Source organism: Erinaceus europaeus, chromosome 9 (assembly GCF_950295315.1).
Source record: "Erinaceus europaeus chromosome 9, mEriEur2.1, whole genome shotgun sequence".
Taxonomy (NCBI): domain Eukaryota; kingdom Metazoa; phylum Chordata; class Mammalia; order Eulipotyphla; family Erinaceidae; genus Erinaceus; species Erinaceus europaeus.
In genome coordinates, this window is record NC_080170.1 from 37,320,243 (window position 1) to 37,332,722 (window position 12,480).

General features: G+C 38.6%; 1 protein-coding gene across 17 annotated transcripts in view; it reads left to right on the forward strand.

The window, feature by feature from the left end:
- The window catches only part of MBNL1 (muscleblind like splicing regulator 1), a 196,352-nt gene that overhangs the window by 39,457 nt on the left and 144,415 nt on the right, over positions 1 to 12,480 (forward strand). For 12 of the 17 annotated variants that reach the window (XM_060197623.1, XM_060197628.1, XM_060197625.1 and 9 more), the window contains exon 2: positions 2,866 to 3,884. The exons of 2 other annotated variants lie outside the window; for them this stretch is intronic. In XM_060197623.1, the coding sequence (XP_060053606.1) occupies positions 3,711 to 3,884 (174 nt within the window). In that variant the 5' untranslated portion in view covers positions 2,866 to 3,710. Of the gene's footprint in view, positions 1 to 2,308; positions 2,696 to 2,865; positions 3,885 to 12,480 lie in introns of those variants that run through there. 3 more of the 17 variants (XM_060197624.1, XM_060197635.1, XM_060197636.1) reach the window with 3 other exon arrangements.

Sequence of the window (12,480 nt, forward strand, 5' to 3'; positions counted from 1 at the left end):
ACACAGAATTGAATCCACTGTTGGCGGCCAGAGGACCATGGAGGAGCAGGAGGAGGAACTGGAGAGTGATGCTGCTGCTAGAATGTGAAAGGAAGCTGTCCAGGGGCCCAGATAGTGAGAGGGTACCTCAAGATGATTTTTGATTATCATGGGTGTGTGCTTTCAGTTGTTTGAGAGTGTGTCTTTGTAATGTGCTCTCTCTGTCACAGATGGGTATCTGTGGGTGTGTCCCTGTGTGTATCTGTGTGTTTTTCTGGCTGAGAGATCATTCCAGTTCGGGTGTAGTCATTCCAATTTGGGTGTAGTAGTTGATCATTTAATTTGCTTAACTTCAAGGAGCTCTGTTTTCCATCATCTGGGAGGGGCTGGAGTTACTGAGATGAGTTACACTTTTTCGGTCCTGGGTCACGGAGTCTGATGGAACAGGCATGTGAGGAAACGTAGAACACTGTGGAAGGGGGTGGGGCAAGGCTATTCAGATGTCAACACATCCGTGGGTAGCAATGGAGAATATGAGCTCTCAGTTGATTTCTTTAGTTTATTTATTATTGGGTAGAGACAAAGAGAAATTGAGAGTGGAGTGGGAGATAGAAAGGGAGAGAGACACCTACAGCACTGCTTCACCACTTGTGAAGCTCTCCTCTGCAGGCAGGGACCAGGGACTTGAACCTGGGTCTTTGTGCACTGCAGTGTGAGTGCACTACCACTTGGCCCCCTCAGTTGATTTCTGAAGGAGGTGGAAGACTTTAAAGAGGAGGACAGAGGAGGTTGATGATCACAGATGTGGTGCATGCTCAAGGCATGGAGTTGAGAAATTCTGGATGCAAAGGAAGGAGTCTGGAAATTAGGTGACATTTAGCATTTAAGACTGATTTGACTTTGTTTTAATAAAATGAGGAATTAAAATGGAGACACTTCACGACAACCCAAGCATTATTTATGTTTTGGTATGAGTTGGCTTTTAAAAACTGTAGTCTTGCTGGCAAAATTATAATGTTAGTGACTTCTCAAAAGTTTCAAGTAATCTTAGAAAAATGCTCAGATGTAGTATTTGCTATATCTGAATTTAAAAAAAAAATGTTAAGAATGATAGTACTCATCCTAAAATACATTCTGCTAGAAGTCTGTTTATGTACAGACGTATGTTAATAGATTCTAATATTAAAAATATTCTAATTTCCAAACTAAGTAGACCATAAAGCCAACTGGCCATTTTCTGGTTCTTGAAGAATTGTAGCAAACACTGTTATACCTTTTAGTCTCTTTGGAGTTTGAAACTTTTAGAGTTGTTGACAGTCTTCTTTTTTTTTTTTAATTTTTAAATTTCTTTTATTATTTTATTCTTTCCCTTTTGTTGCCCTTGTTGTTTTATTGTTGTAGTTATTGTTGTTGTTACTGATGTCGTCGTTGTTGGACAGGACAGAGAGAAATGGAGAGAGGAGGGGAAGACCGAGAGGAGGAGAGAAAGACAGACACCTGCAGACCTGCTTCACCGCCTGGGAAGCGATTCCCCTGCAGGTGGGGAGCCGGGGGCTCGAACCGGGATCCTCACTCCGGTCCTTGTGCTTTGCGTGCCGTGCGCTTAACCCGCTGCGCTAGCGCCCGACTCCCTGTTGACAATCTTCTAAAGAAAATAAATAAATAAATGAAAAGAAAATATTTTTTTCTTCTGTAGCTACTGAGCCTTTTCTGAAAGTTTTTTCCAACCTGATTGAAAGAGAAAGTAAAGTAAGTTAAAAGCAAATCAGCCCTGTTCTAGAAAACAGCCTCATGTGCCTAGCTCATACATCATCATTAGGCAGCAGGGGGAAACCCCCCCCCCCCAACCCTCACCCTCTAACTCCATTCCTACCTCCGAAATGCATCAGGCTGCTCAAATCAAATTGCTCTCTTAATATTTAATGTTTCTGCGATGGAATCACTTTTCTCCCTGGAGGTTGGCTTCAGATCTGCCAGACACACTGACAACACTGCGTTCCTTCTTTTCCCCACATGACCTCAGCTTCTGCTTAAAAAATGTTGGAATAAAGGATGCTTTTGTTCATATCTCGCCTGCCTGTGATATATTGACAAAGTGTCTGCCGGCTGAATGGCATAGTTTTACAGTATGAGTGCAGCTTTCAGCCGAGGGGCCGGACTGGGGCTGGAGAAGGAAGTGAATTGGATAGGTCAGGAGACTGTACCATTCCTGAACACCCCTTTCCTTTTTTATTCACTGTCAGGACAGCAGGAACGGGCTGTGGAGTGCCTGTCCCTGCGCAGAACTGAGGGAAAGCAGCTTCGGAGTCAGCTGCAGTTTTTTCTTTCTTTCTTTCTTTTTTTTTTTTTTTTTTAAACCTGGCTTTTTCTTCTCTGGCCGTAATCTTCAAGTGCTTGGACTAGTCTGAGGAGCTGTTTTGAAACTAACATGGTTTAGTCCACTCACTGCATGTTGGGTAAATTCAAAACCCACATGCTCGTCCTCTTGCAGTGGAATAAGTCACATCTGATGGACATTTTCTGTGCTTATAGCATAGTAATGAACGTCTGACAGGCGCGACCTTTCATAAGACAACCCACACTATTGGCTTTCTGCCCAGAATATTGCTGCAACACTATCTGTGATTGGTTATCTCTCTATCATGCATTGCTTCACAAGGGGAAACGGCCCCCTTTTTTAATAAATCTACGATGGCTGGCTGCAATATGCCTCACTGTAAGTATTGTGTGTTTGTGTGCGTGTGTGTGTGCGCGCGTGTGCGTGTGTGAAGGAAAGAGGCTGAGTTGAATGTTACTTAGTCTGGTAGCACATGGCAAGGTTGTGATACTGTAGGACATCAGAGAAGTGATACTTAGTAAATCGTAACCTATCTCTTTTTTCTACAGGTTGGTACTAAGAAGTGCCTTTCCTGACGTCTCTGCTGCTTGGAACCGCTTCTAGAGCAGTCTCTGCTTTTGCCTTGCTTGCTGCCAGCTAGACTGAGGACAGTCCATCCACCCTCCACCTCTAGCCCAGACACCCCATTTCTACTTATAATCAAGAGAAAAGCTCTAAGTATCTGGCATTGCCCTAGGCTGCTTTAGTTTTAAAAGAAAAGTTTTGATGAAAAAGTAAGATATCTTCTGCCAGGAAATCAAGGAGGAAAAAAAAAAAATCATTTTCTCGATTTTGCTCTAAACTGCTGCATCTGTCTATGCCAAACTAATCAATACCGATTGCACCACCAAACTCCATTGCAAATTCAGCTGTGAGGAGATTCCATTTCAGACAACTTTGCTGAAAGCAGCTTGGAAATTCGGTGTCAAAGGGTCTGCCACGTTTTCATGCTTGCATTTTGGGCTCCAAATTGGCACTGGGAAGGGGTTCCTGAGGGCACAAGGCTGATTCGAGGCCCTACTTTTAAACGTTCACCTACTTAAGATCCTAGTGTTTCTTTCAAAAACCAAAACCTCTTTGAATTAACAGTTTCATGCTGTGAATTTCTAGTGGGAGATCTTTTTCCTTGATATTGACAACACAGTTTTCCATGTACTTTTAAAGCAGGGAGTGGGGACAAATATTTTGGAGGGGACATTTTCATCATCATTTTACAGTTTTATTAGTTCAGCATTTTTCTTTTTTCCTTTGGGTTGTTGATTTTTTTTTGTTGTTGTTGTTTATTTGTTTTAGTTTTTTGGGGGGTGGGTTAGTTGGTTTCACTGAAAAATTTAACTACCTGTAAAATCTAAACATGGCTGTAAGTGTCACACCAATTCGGGACACAAAATGGCTAACACTGGAAGTATGTAGAGAGTTCCAGAGGGGGACTTGCTCACGGCCAGACACGGAATGTAAATTTGCACATCCTTCGAAAAGCTGCCAAGTTGAAAATGGACGAGTAATCGCCTGCTTTGATTCATTGAAAGTGAGTAAATGTTATATTATTTTAAGGATCTGCAATGGTTGAATAAAGAGGGGTTATGAACATACAGTCCAGTGAGTTGGGAGATGAATTGTTTTGACAGTTTTGTTATTAGTGATATTAAAGTGGGACCCTTAATGACAAGCAGTGGAACTAAAACTGGCTAAACTTTGTGATGAATGATTTCCTCGGTCCTTTAATTCTATGATTTTTTCCCCCCTAAAAGTGTCAATGTATATTTTAATTAGCGTATTTATAGATTATATGTAAGACCATAACAGTAACTTCATGACGATGATTTGTTTGTGCTTATTTGGAAAGGTGCTGTACCTTTGTAAAAGACCTAGCCATTCTTAAATCAGCTTAAACTTAAATAAAGACACTACTCTGTTAGTATGTTGACATTATGGATTTTTAAAAATGTATGTACTTATTATTTTAAGGTTAGAAATAATTGTTTTTTTAGTGGAAAATACAACAAGGAGTAAGGTTTAAAACAGCTGCTACAATAACCTACATAGGATACAAACTTTGAATCTGAGTTTTATAAATGAGTTGCAACTCTTAAAAGTCCTCTTGCTTCCCCCTGCTCCAAGTTTCTCAATTTCCAATGTGAAGTTATATAGCAATTTATTCTGTTAGATCCTGGTTGATATTTATTTGTAAGGGTCTCAGCTCATAGTGTTGAAAGTTAGATTATGTGGACACCAAAATATCTAAAGGTACATTTGATGTTGACATTCAGAAATGTCATAGGTTTGTAACTCAGGTATAAAGTTGGCATATGAATCTTAAAAGGTAGTGTAAGTGTCTTTCTTTAGACACACAAGGTCAAGATTAGAAATGTGAAGATTCCTGGATCCTGTCCACCTACTTGCCTTGATTAAATTGCCTCTGACTACCAATACACCTACATAATCCAACCTTTGAGAAGGGGAACTACTTCTTTTATACAAATAGAGAGAGGCCAACGTCTCATAGACCCATCTTATCTTTTACCAAAAGAACTGCTATGTGCTAATAATAAAGCTAATAACAATATTTTCTCTACTGATTTTTGGGGTTAATTAACTGAAATAGTTAACTCAAATGTTAACTCATAATTCCCTTATGTGAACTTTTAAGTTAACTCAGTTAATTGCTGTTTGGTCCAATTTGGACTGCTCACTTTGCTGAAGTTTTCATCAAAAGCTCTAGAATATCATCTTTAAACTAGGATTAAGAAAAGAGAGAGATGAACAATGGCAAAGATATCTTATAATTCTGGTTCATTATTTTTGTCTCAGTCCTAAAGATCAATAGGTATATGCTCTAAATTATCATCAGGCCTTCTTTTCTTTCCCTTGAAAGGTACTGATGAAGGGCAGAGTGGTTGTACTTTTGAATGTGTATTCTTTAACTCATGCAGACTGAATTTAGGTGTAATTAGAGACTTGGGCCCATAAAATGAGGGGCAAAGGGCTAATTACACTTGTCGGTAACCAGCTGTGTCCATAAGTAACCCTGTTTTGACCCAATTACTAGTAAATCCAGTTTTTAATCCTATAGACAGTTGATGGTGCACTCTTAGCTGCAAAATGAAGGACGTTTAACTTGGCTGTGACATTGAGTGGTTTTGCAGAAGACCTGCCTCTACAGCCTCTGGAAACATTGTGAAACATTAAAAATTCAGTTGCTGTTTTTCCATCTCAATATTTTTTTTTTTTTTTTTTTAGTTGCTGTTCGTTCACTTGTGGCCACAGAACAGTCCCCCTTTGAGTAAACTAGCAGTATTGCTTAATGGCCTGCTGTGTGGTTCACAAGATTCAACTGCCACATCAAGGACTCTTTTAAAATAAAAAATAATTTTCAGGACATTGAATGCACTTATGCAGTGACTGCGTGATAGCAGCTAAGTCAGTGCAGACTGTATGCTTATTTTTGGTCTAAGAGAAAACTGAAGTTGAATTTATAGTATTTAAAACTTAGAAAAAAGATTTTGGTTTGAAGAAGAGAAAGAAATAAGTACCAGTTGATTTATGCTGGAGCTGTATGTCCAGAACAGTAGCTCTTTAAGGAAAATTAGTGAAACAACTATGTTAAGCATTAATTTGTAAAAATTTAGAACATGGAAGTCCTCATGTTCCCCAGACTGTGTCACTTATTTATATGTATGTATCAGTAGCACACGGTGTGAGTCTAGTGTCCTGTTAGATGGTAGTCTTCCTGCCCTCAAGTTTTTGTGGCTTAAATAGATCAAAAACATATTTGAAAGCAGTTAAAGCAACTCTATGACTCACTTAGAAGTTTAGAAATTTGGGAGCATTAGGAGATTTCCATGCCAGTAACCGTTAGATCATTTATATTGTCTCAGAGAGTAAACAGAAGGCATTTAGAAAACTTGTAATATCCTGACTTGTTTAATAAAATGTGTTCTATGAATTGCTCTAACCCATAGCCCAGCTTTTCCCGAGTACTTGAGCTGTGAGATGGAGGTAGCCTGTGTAATCTACTATTTTTAGCAAGTTAGGAAAACAAACCAAATACTGCAAGAGGACCCTGTGAAATGGCTGTACTTTTCAGCTGTGCTGGTTCAGACTTTGGCCAGGCTCCCAGGTGACTTACGTTGAGAGCAGACTTCTACTCAGAAGAAGAGAATGCATTTCATTAAAAACAGAGGTTGAATGATTCAAGACAGTAGGTCTTTATGTAAAATAAATCAGTTGGCATATTACTAAAGGTAAAAGGAAGAACATTAGCTGATAGTACTGTAGTTGTTTAGTGGTGATTTTGAAGGCTTAAATGACTCACTGAGATTAAATTTGTTCCATGAACGTGTTCACTTTTGTACCCTCATAAATGTGTTGCTAAGTGAAATAGGAATGCATGATAATAAGAAATGTATCTGTGCCAAGTTTATACAATCGATAACGATAAGTAAATTCTAATAACGTATGCTAATTTGTTAATCAAAAACTACATCTAATTTTTCTGACATTTTGTTTTTATATTTAAGTACTAATCGACAGCTTAAGAGAACTTAAAATAACTTGAGAATTGAAGTGCTTGCAAACCATAGACCAGTGTTTTCTGCTATTTCAGAAATGCTGAACATTTGAAAATAGTACATTATTTTATTCTGAGGATAGTCACTACCCCCCCCCCCCGTCGATCATGAAAGGGAGACAAAAGAAAAAAATAAAGCAAACAAAAAAAAGTCCATACTACAAACTGACATTATTATGAATTTGTATTTCAGAGTAATGATGAAAATAATAGTTCATGACAAATTTCCTGCTTTCCTTTCTAACAGTCACCCAACCTAGAATGTATGTAGTCGTTGTAAAGTTAGCCTAGAGGATGTATTTTATGGGATGTCAAATTATTGATATTGTTAAAAAAGGGTTCTATGATATGATATACAGGAGTTGGGCTTATTGAATTCTGCAACCCCAGCCCTCCATAGCCCTTAGTTTTTAGGATACAGCCTTTATGGTAACAGCAGTTTCCTAAATAATCTAGAAAAACTCTTTCCCCCTGGCAACTTGAGCCACTTACTCCCTTTTCAAACTAGGAAATACTATTTAAGATTAGGAAGCTCATATACATGACAGCCGATGAAATTTACCATCAGAATTCAGATTACACCACAAAGTAGCACAGACTCGAGAACTCTTGAGTGAACACATTTAAAGTGCCTCTCAAGGACATATATGTACAGAAATTGGCTACAGGATAGATACACAGATATAAAACATCCAGGTAAATGAACAACTAGGTAAGAGTCAATGTTCAGTGTGCAGTCTCTTTGATGTCCACACAGGGACACGACATAACCGGACACTGCAACATGACTCCGAAGGTGTTTGTGGTTATGCTTAAGAAAATCCTGTGTTGTTTAGCTCAGTTTGTCTTCATGCATATCTCTGGATGGTTCTGTTTTTCCTAAGCCTTCAGCATAGTCTCCCCCCCCCAATAGTTTTATTTGTTTATTATTGGATAGAGACATACAGAAATTGAGAGAGAGGGAGACACAGAGGGAGAGAGACTGAGAGACACCTGCAGCCCTCCTTCACCACTCGTGAAGTTTTCCCCTTGCAGGTGGGGACCATGTGCACTGCAATGCGTGTACTTAACCAAGTGCGCCACCACCTGGCCCTCAGCATAGTCTTTCCATCAAAGCTTTTAAAGCATTTCAACTGATAACCCTGGCAAAGTGGTAATTACAAGGTGCAGACCAAATGTCCAATTTTTGAATTAAAACTTTGACCTTATAAGCTCTAGTTGGAATGAATTTTACAACAGAATGAATTCTGTTGCTGTTACTGTGTTTTTGGTTTGTTTTCTAGTGTCACCTCCCATGTGATACTAACCATCTGGCAGATTGTGAAATTATATATTCAAGTAACTGGGTAGGTGCATGTTCAGTGTATCCTTTACTGACAAAGTTAAGACACTCTTATTGCCCCCTAATGAGCTAGGAGGTAAAATGACTACATATTGTAACTGGTTTCATGCAGAAGTTTAGCTTGTATTCTTCCTCCGGAAACTTCCCCACTTTTTTAAGAATACCCTGTGAATGTGCTATGATGTCATTAACTCTGATGCAACCCTTTAATCAGTGGAATTCTCAATTGTTACAGCTGACTAATAACTTTGTTCATTTAACTCTTCCCCTTGTAAATTCTTCAGAAAAGTATTTTTTAAAATGAGTTAAGATTTTCAAACTATTGGGTAAATTTCAAGCCCTATTTTGAACCGAACTACGTCCTGCACCCATCTCTGGCATGGGTGAGTTTCTTTTTGTGGGATCTTGCTACTAGTACTCTGCTTCTATTCAAGTTTGTGTGACATACTAAAAACTATTTGAATCCAAAGTAGCATGCCACTTGCACTTGAGTTCAGAGTGTTACTGTAACTTGTAATTCTGAATTCCAGGTGAAATTCTGATTCCATGCGCAGCTTCAAAACTATTCCCTATGTCTATGTCTGTGTTAGGCTATTGTGGACTTAGAACAGTGTGAGCAGATTGGGGTAAATCTTCGATTCAGGAAGTGAGCGACAAATGACCAGTTCATGGGGGAGGTGAAAAATGGACAGTTTTGTCAGACATCTAGGGACCTAGTTTGGGAAGCTTAACCTGTCGTTTTTCTTGCCAAGGATAAGGAGAGGATTTCAGCTATCAACATCCCTAATCCGTTACCTTTCATACTGAGCAATGTCTCTGCCTTCCCACAGACTTAGACAGAGCTTCTTATTTTCTTACAAAGAAATCCTATTGTGAAAATTTTGGGCATTTAAAAAAATTTTTAGCAGAAACACATTCAGCGCTTCTGGATAGGGAAGCAATTTTCTATGTTAGCAGGCCCAAAATTATGATGGTTCTTGTGGATAACTAAATAGATGGCCTTTGATTTAGCACTAATGATAGTTATTAATTTGCAGAGACAACCAGTAAAAGCAATTGGAAAGATTTGTTAGAAATGCTTAGCAGTTTGGTGGATGGACACTAGATTATTAGAATAGTGCTCTTTCTTTCTCTCTTTCTTTGCTTCCTTCCTTCCTTCCTTCCTTTCTTTTTTTCTTCTTCTGTCTTGCTGTGCATTTCACTACCAGTAAAAATAATTCTAGCAAGGGTTTCTTATTCTAAAATTATTTAATAAGAAGCAACCACAGGATATTTATTTTTAAATTTTTGATTAGTAGTAACTACAGAAATTTTAACATCCAGTACAACAGCAAATGAGTATCATTTACATTAGTCATGCTCTTGGCATGCTTTTCAAACATGGTTTCTTTGAGATAAAGTTTGATTTGTTGTTAGAGATAAAACACTTTGTTTAACGGGCGTATTCTTTGAAAAATGCTGATGTCTACAAGGTCTTATACATTATCATTAGATTAGGATGCTCTCTCCTGGGCACCTTTGACCATGTCCATCTCTGACCCTGTTCTTTTGTTATCTCAGGGGTCTTTCCATTTACTAACTGTCCATCTTCAGAACTGTTGGTTCTGACCATTCCTCTTTGTATTTCTTACTGGAGTCATAAAAATTATTGAGATGTTTGTATGTATAAGGGATTGCATTCACACTGAGAAATAGAGAGACTGCCTCTCCCCAGCATGTGGCATAAACAAAACAAGGGTTCATATTTCAGTTGGTTTTTCAGACATATGTGAGAAATTAGTAGCCACTACATTTTAGCTTTCTTCTCCTTTAGTTCTGAGGATCACATGGCTTCCAACTTTAGGATTTTTTCAAAATTGCAAGGGAACCCTTAATTCAAAATAGCCAGCAAACCACTGCAGCTCCAGCCATCATACATGCATTCGGTGAAGGAGGAAGAAGCAAGGACAAAGTTAGAACACAGCTTAGTCCACTCAGACCCCTTCTAATAGAGGCCCTTTAAGGTTTATCCAATGTTGTATCCTGGTCTCTCATTGGCTGATTTTGGCAGCAAGGGTAGCTGGGAAATGTAGTTTCCTCACTGTTACCTCATTAGAACCAGGCCTGCAGTAGCAAAGTAGAGAAAGAATGGGGATTCCAGAGAGCAGTCACCTGGACAAAGCAGTTACAGATATTCTTACCCTCAGAAAAACTTACCAGAATCACGTAACTCCTAGAAAACCATTATAGTCTAAAGGTATCTGAGGCCAGACCTTGTCTGTAGAGAAACTTGTATGTTATTTTTGTAAATCTTTCTTTACTTTTCCTTAGGAGTTATTATTATTTTAGCTTTGTCAGGTCATGATACTTACTAGTCACTAAAACCTGGAGTATCATACACTTACTGATCTGACTTATATAAAAAGAGAAAATAGCTTTGTCATTTTTTTCCCTGTTGGTAGAGCGTAATTATACACACCTTTGTATGTTTACAACTGGAATATAACAGGAAGGCATGCCACAAAAGCAAATATCAAACACATTCATTTGAAAAGATAATCTATGGTTAAACTTGATACTTGTTTCTGTTTGATCTACAAATGTACTTCATTTCCCTCTGTATTAGATGTATAAAAAATTGAGTTAATACTTACTGAAAATTATACTGATCAGATTTTCAGTGCTTTTTCCATTTTTTTGTAGTTTAATAGTAATCCTTATCAGAAACTTCTAGATTGGTTACTAATGTGACCATTGTTTCAATGCTGGCCACACAGAAGTACAGATATGTTAGGTACCATCTACAAGATAATTCAGCCAGGAAAGAAGCCAGCCCATGGCTCTTACTTCACAACCTGAACCCTTAACCACTTCCCTGTAGGAAAATGCTTCTCTGTAAATTCAGTCAATTTATTTATCACTACCTAAAGACTGCTCAAAGAAAACAGCTCAAAGAAAATGAATGTCTTGGGCAAATTTAGAGTGCAGGAACTCAAAACAATAAGTTCTTAAAGGGAACTGTTATTTTCAGCCAACAAATAAATCAACTAGTGATCACACAGGTGATAGATACAGGGAGACATATTCAACTAATCATTTAAAATGAGTAGTCACTAAAACACCAGCTACTGTCCCCCAATGTATAGAACAACAGTATGTTTAAGTGCTGCCTCTGTCATCGATCACAACTGCTTTTGTCAAAGTGTTTTCTATGAGAAAGGTGCATTTCAAATTTCATCTTGAGGCTCCAGAAATTTATCTTGACCTATGCGGGGTGGAGGTTGCTGGCTTTCCCAGATTCCAGAGACACTTTCTGCAAGCCATGTAGGGGTTTTCCCTAACCGGATGTTGAGCTGTTCCTTTTTCCAGAGTTGGTTCTTAACATTGCAGAGACTTAGGCCCAGAGTCAGTGGGGATTAAGACAGGAAGCTGAGTGAGACTGCAGGCCAAAATCTCCCCTGGGTGAAGGGATGACTTCTTTGTCAATGTTTTTTCCAGGAATCTCCATTCTTTATTTTAAGAAGTCAAGGTCCTTCCTTCTTGAAGGGATAACTTGTTGAGTTTGATCCACTGTGGATCTTAACATGTGTGAACCTCTTCCCCGCAGTCTTTCTGAAAATTTCAAAAGTACAGTTGTTTTAGTGTGGTTTTGTAATTACTAGTAGCAGTGGAGAAATTGGGGGAGAGTGAAAGTATTAGATGGAATTTTTTTGTTTGTTTGTTTTGTTTATGCATTTTCTGCCCATTTTATCTGTCAAGGGCTCAGCATTGAAGAACCAATGTGAGTTGACTGGGATGGGAATTCTATGGGTAGAGCAGTGTAACTTGTGCACTTACTATGTCACACTCTGGAAGGCAGATATTAAAAACAAAAGACTGTAGGGGCTAAGTGTTAATGGGAAGCCCATTGTTTGGGTAGTGATGTAGACACTAGAGGTAAAACTCAACAGTAATTACAGGGTTAATAGTGGAGAAATGTTTTGGAAAGAGAAAGAAAGAATGTTGATTTCTCTTTCGCTTTCCCCATCCTTTCTTTTAACTACTAATTCTGAGACCACAAGTGGGCAGAGAGGAACTAGAGGGAATTCCCAAGAAGAGTTCTCAGGGTCACAGACTACCAGATTGGCCAGCTCTTCTTGTGGTAGTTGGGAACCACCTGCATTTTAACTCCAGATCGTACATTTTAGGCCCATGGAGATTTTTCTAAAGTATCTCGATTTATTTGCCAATGCT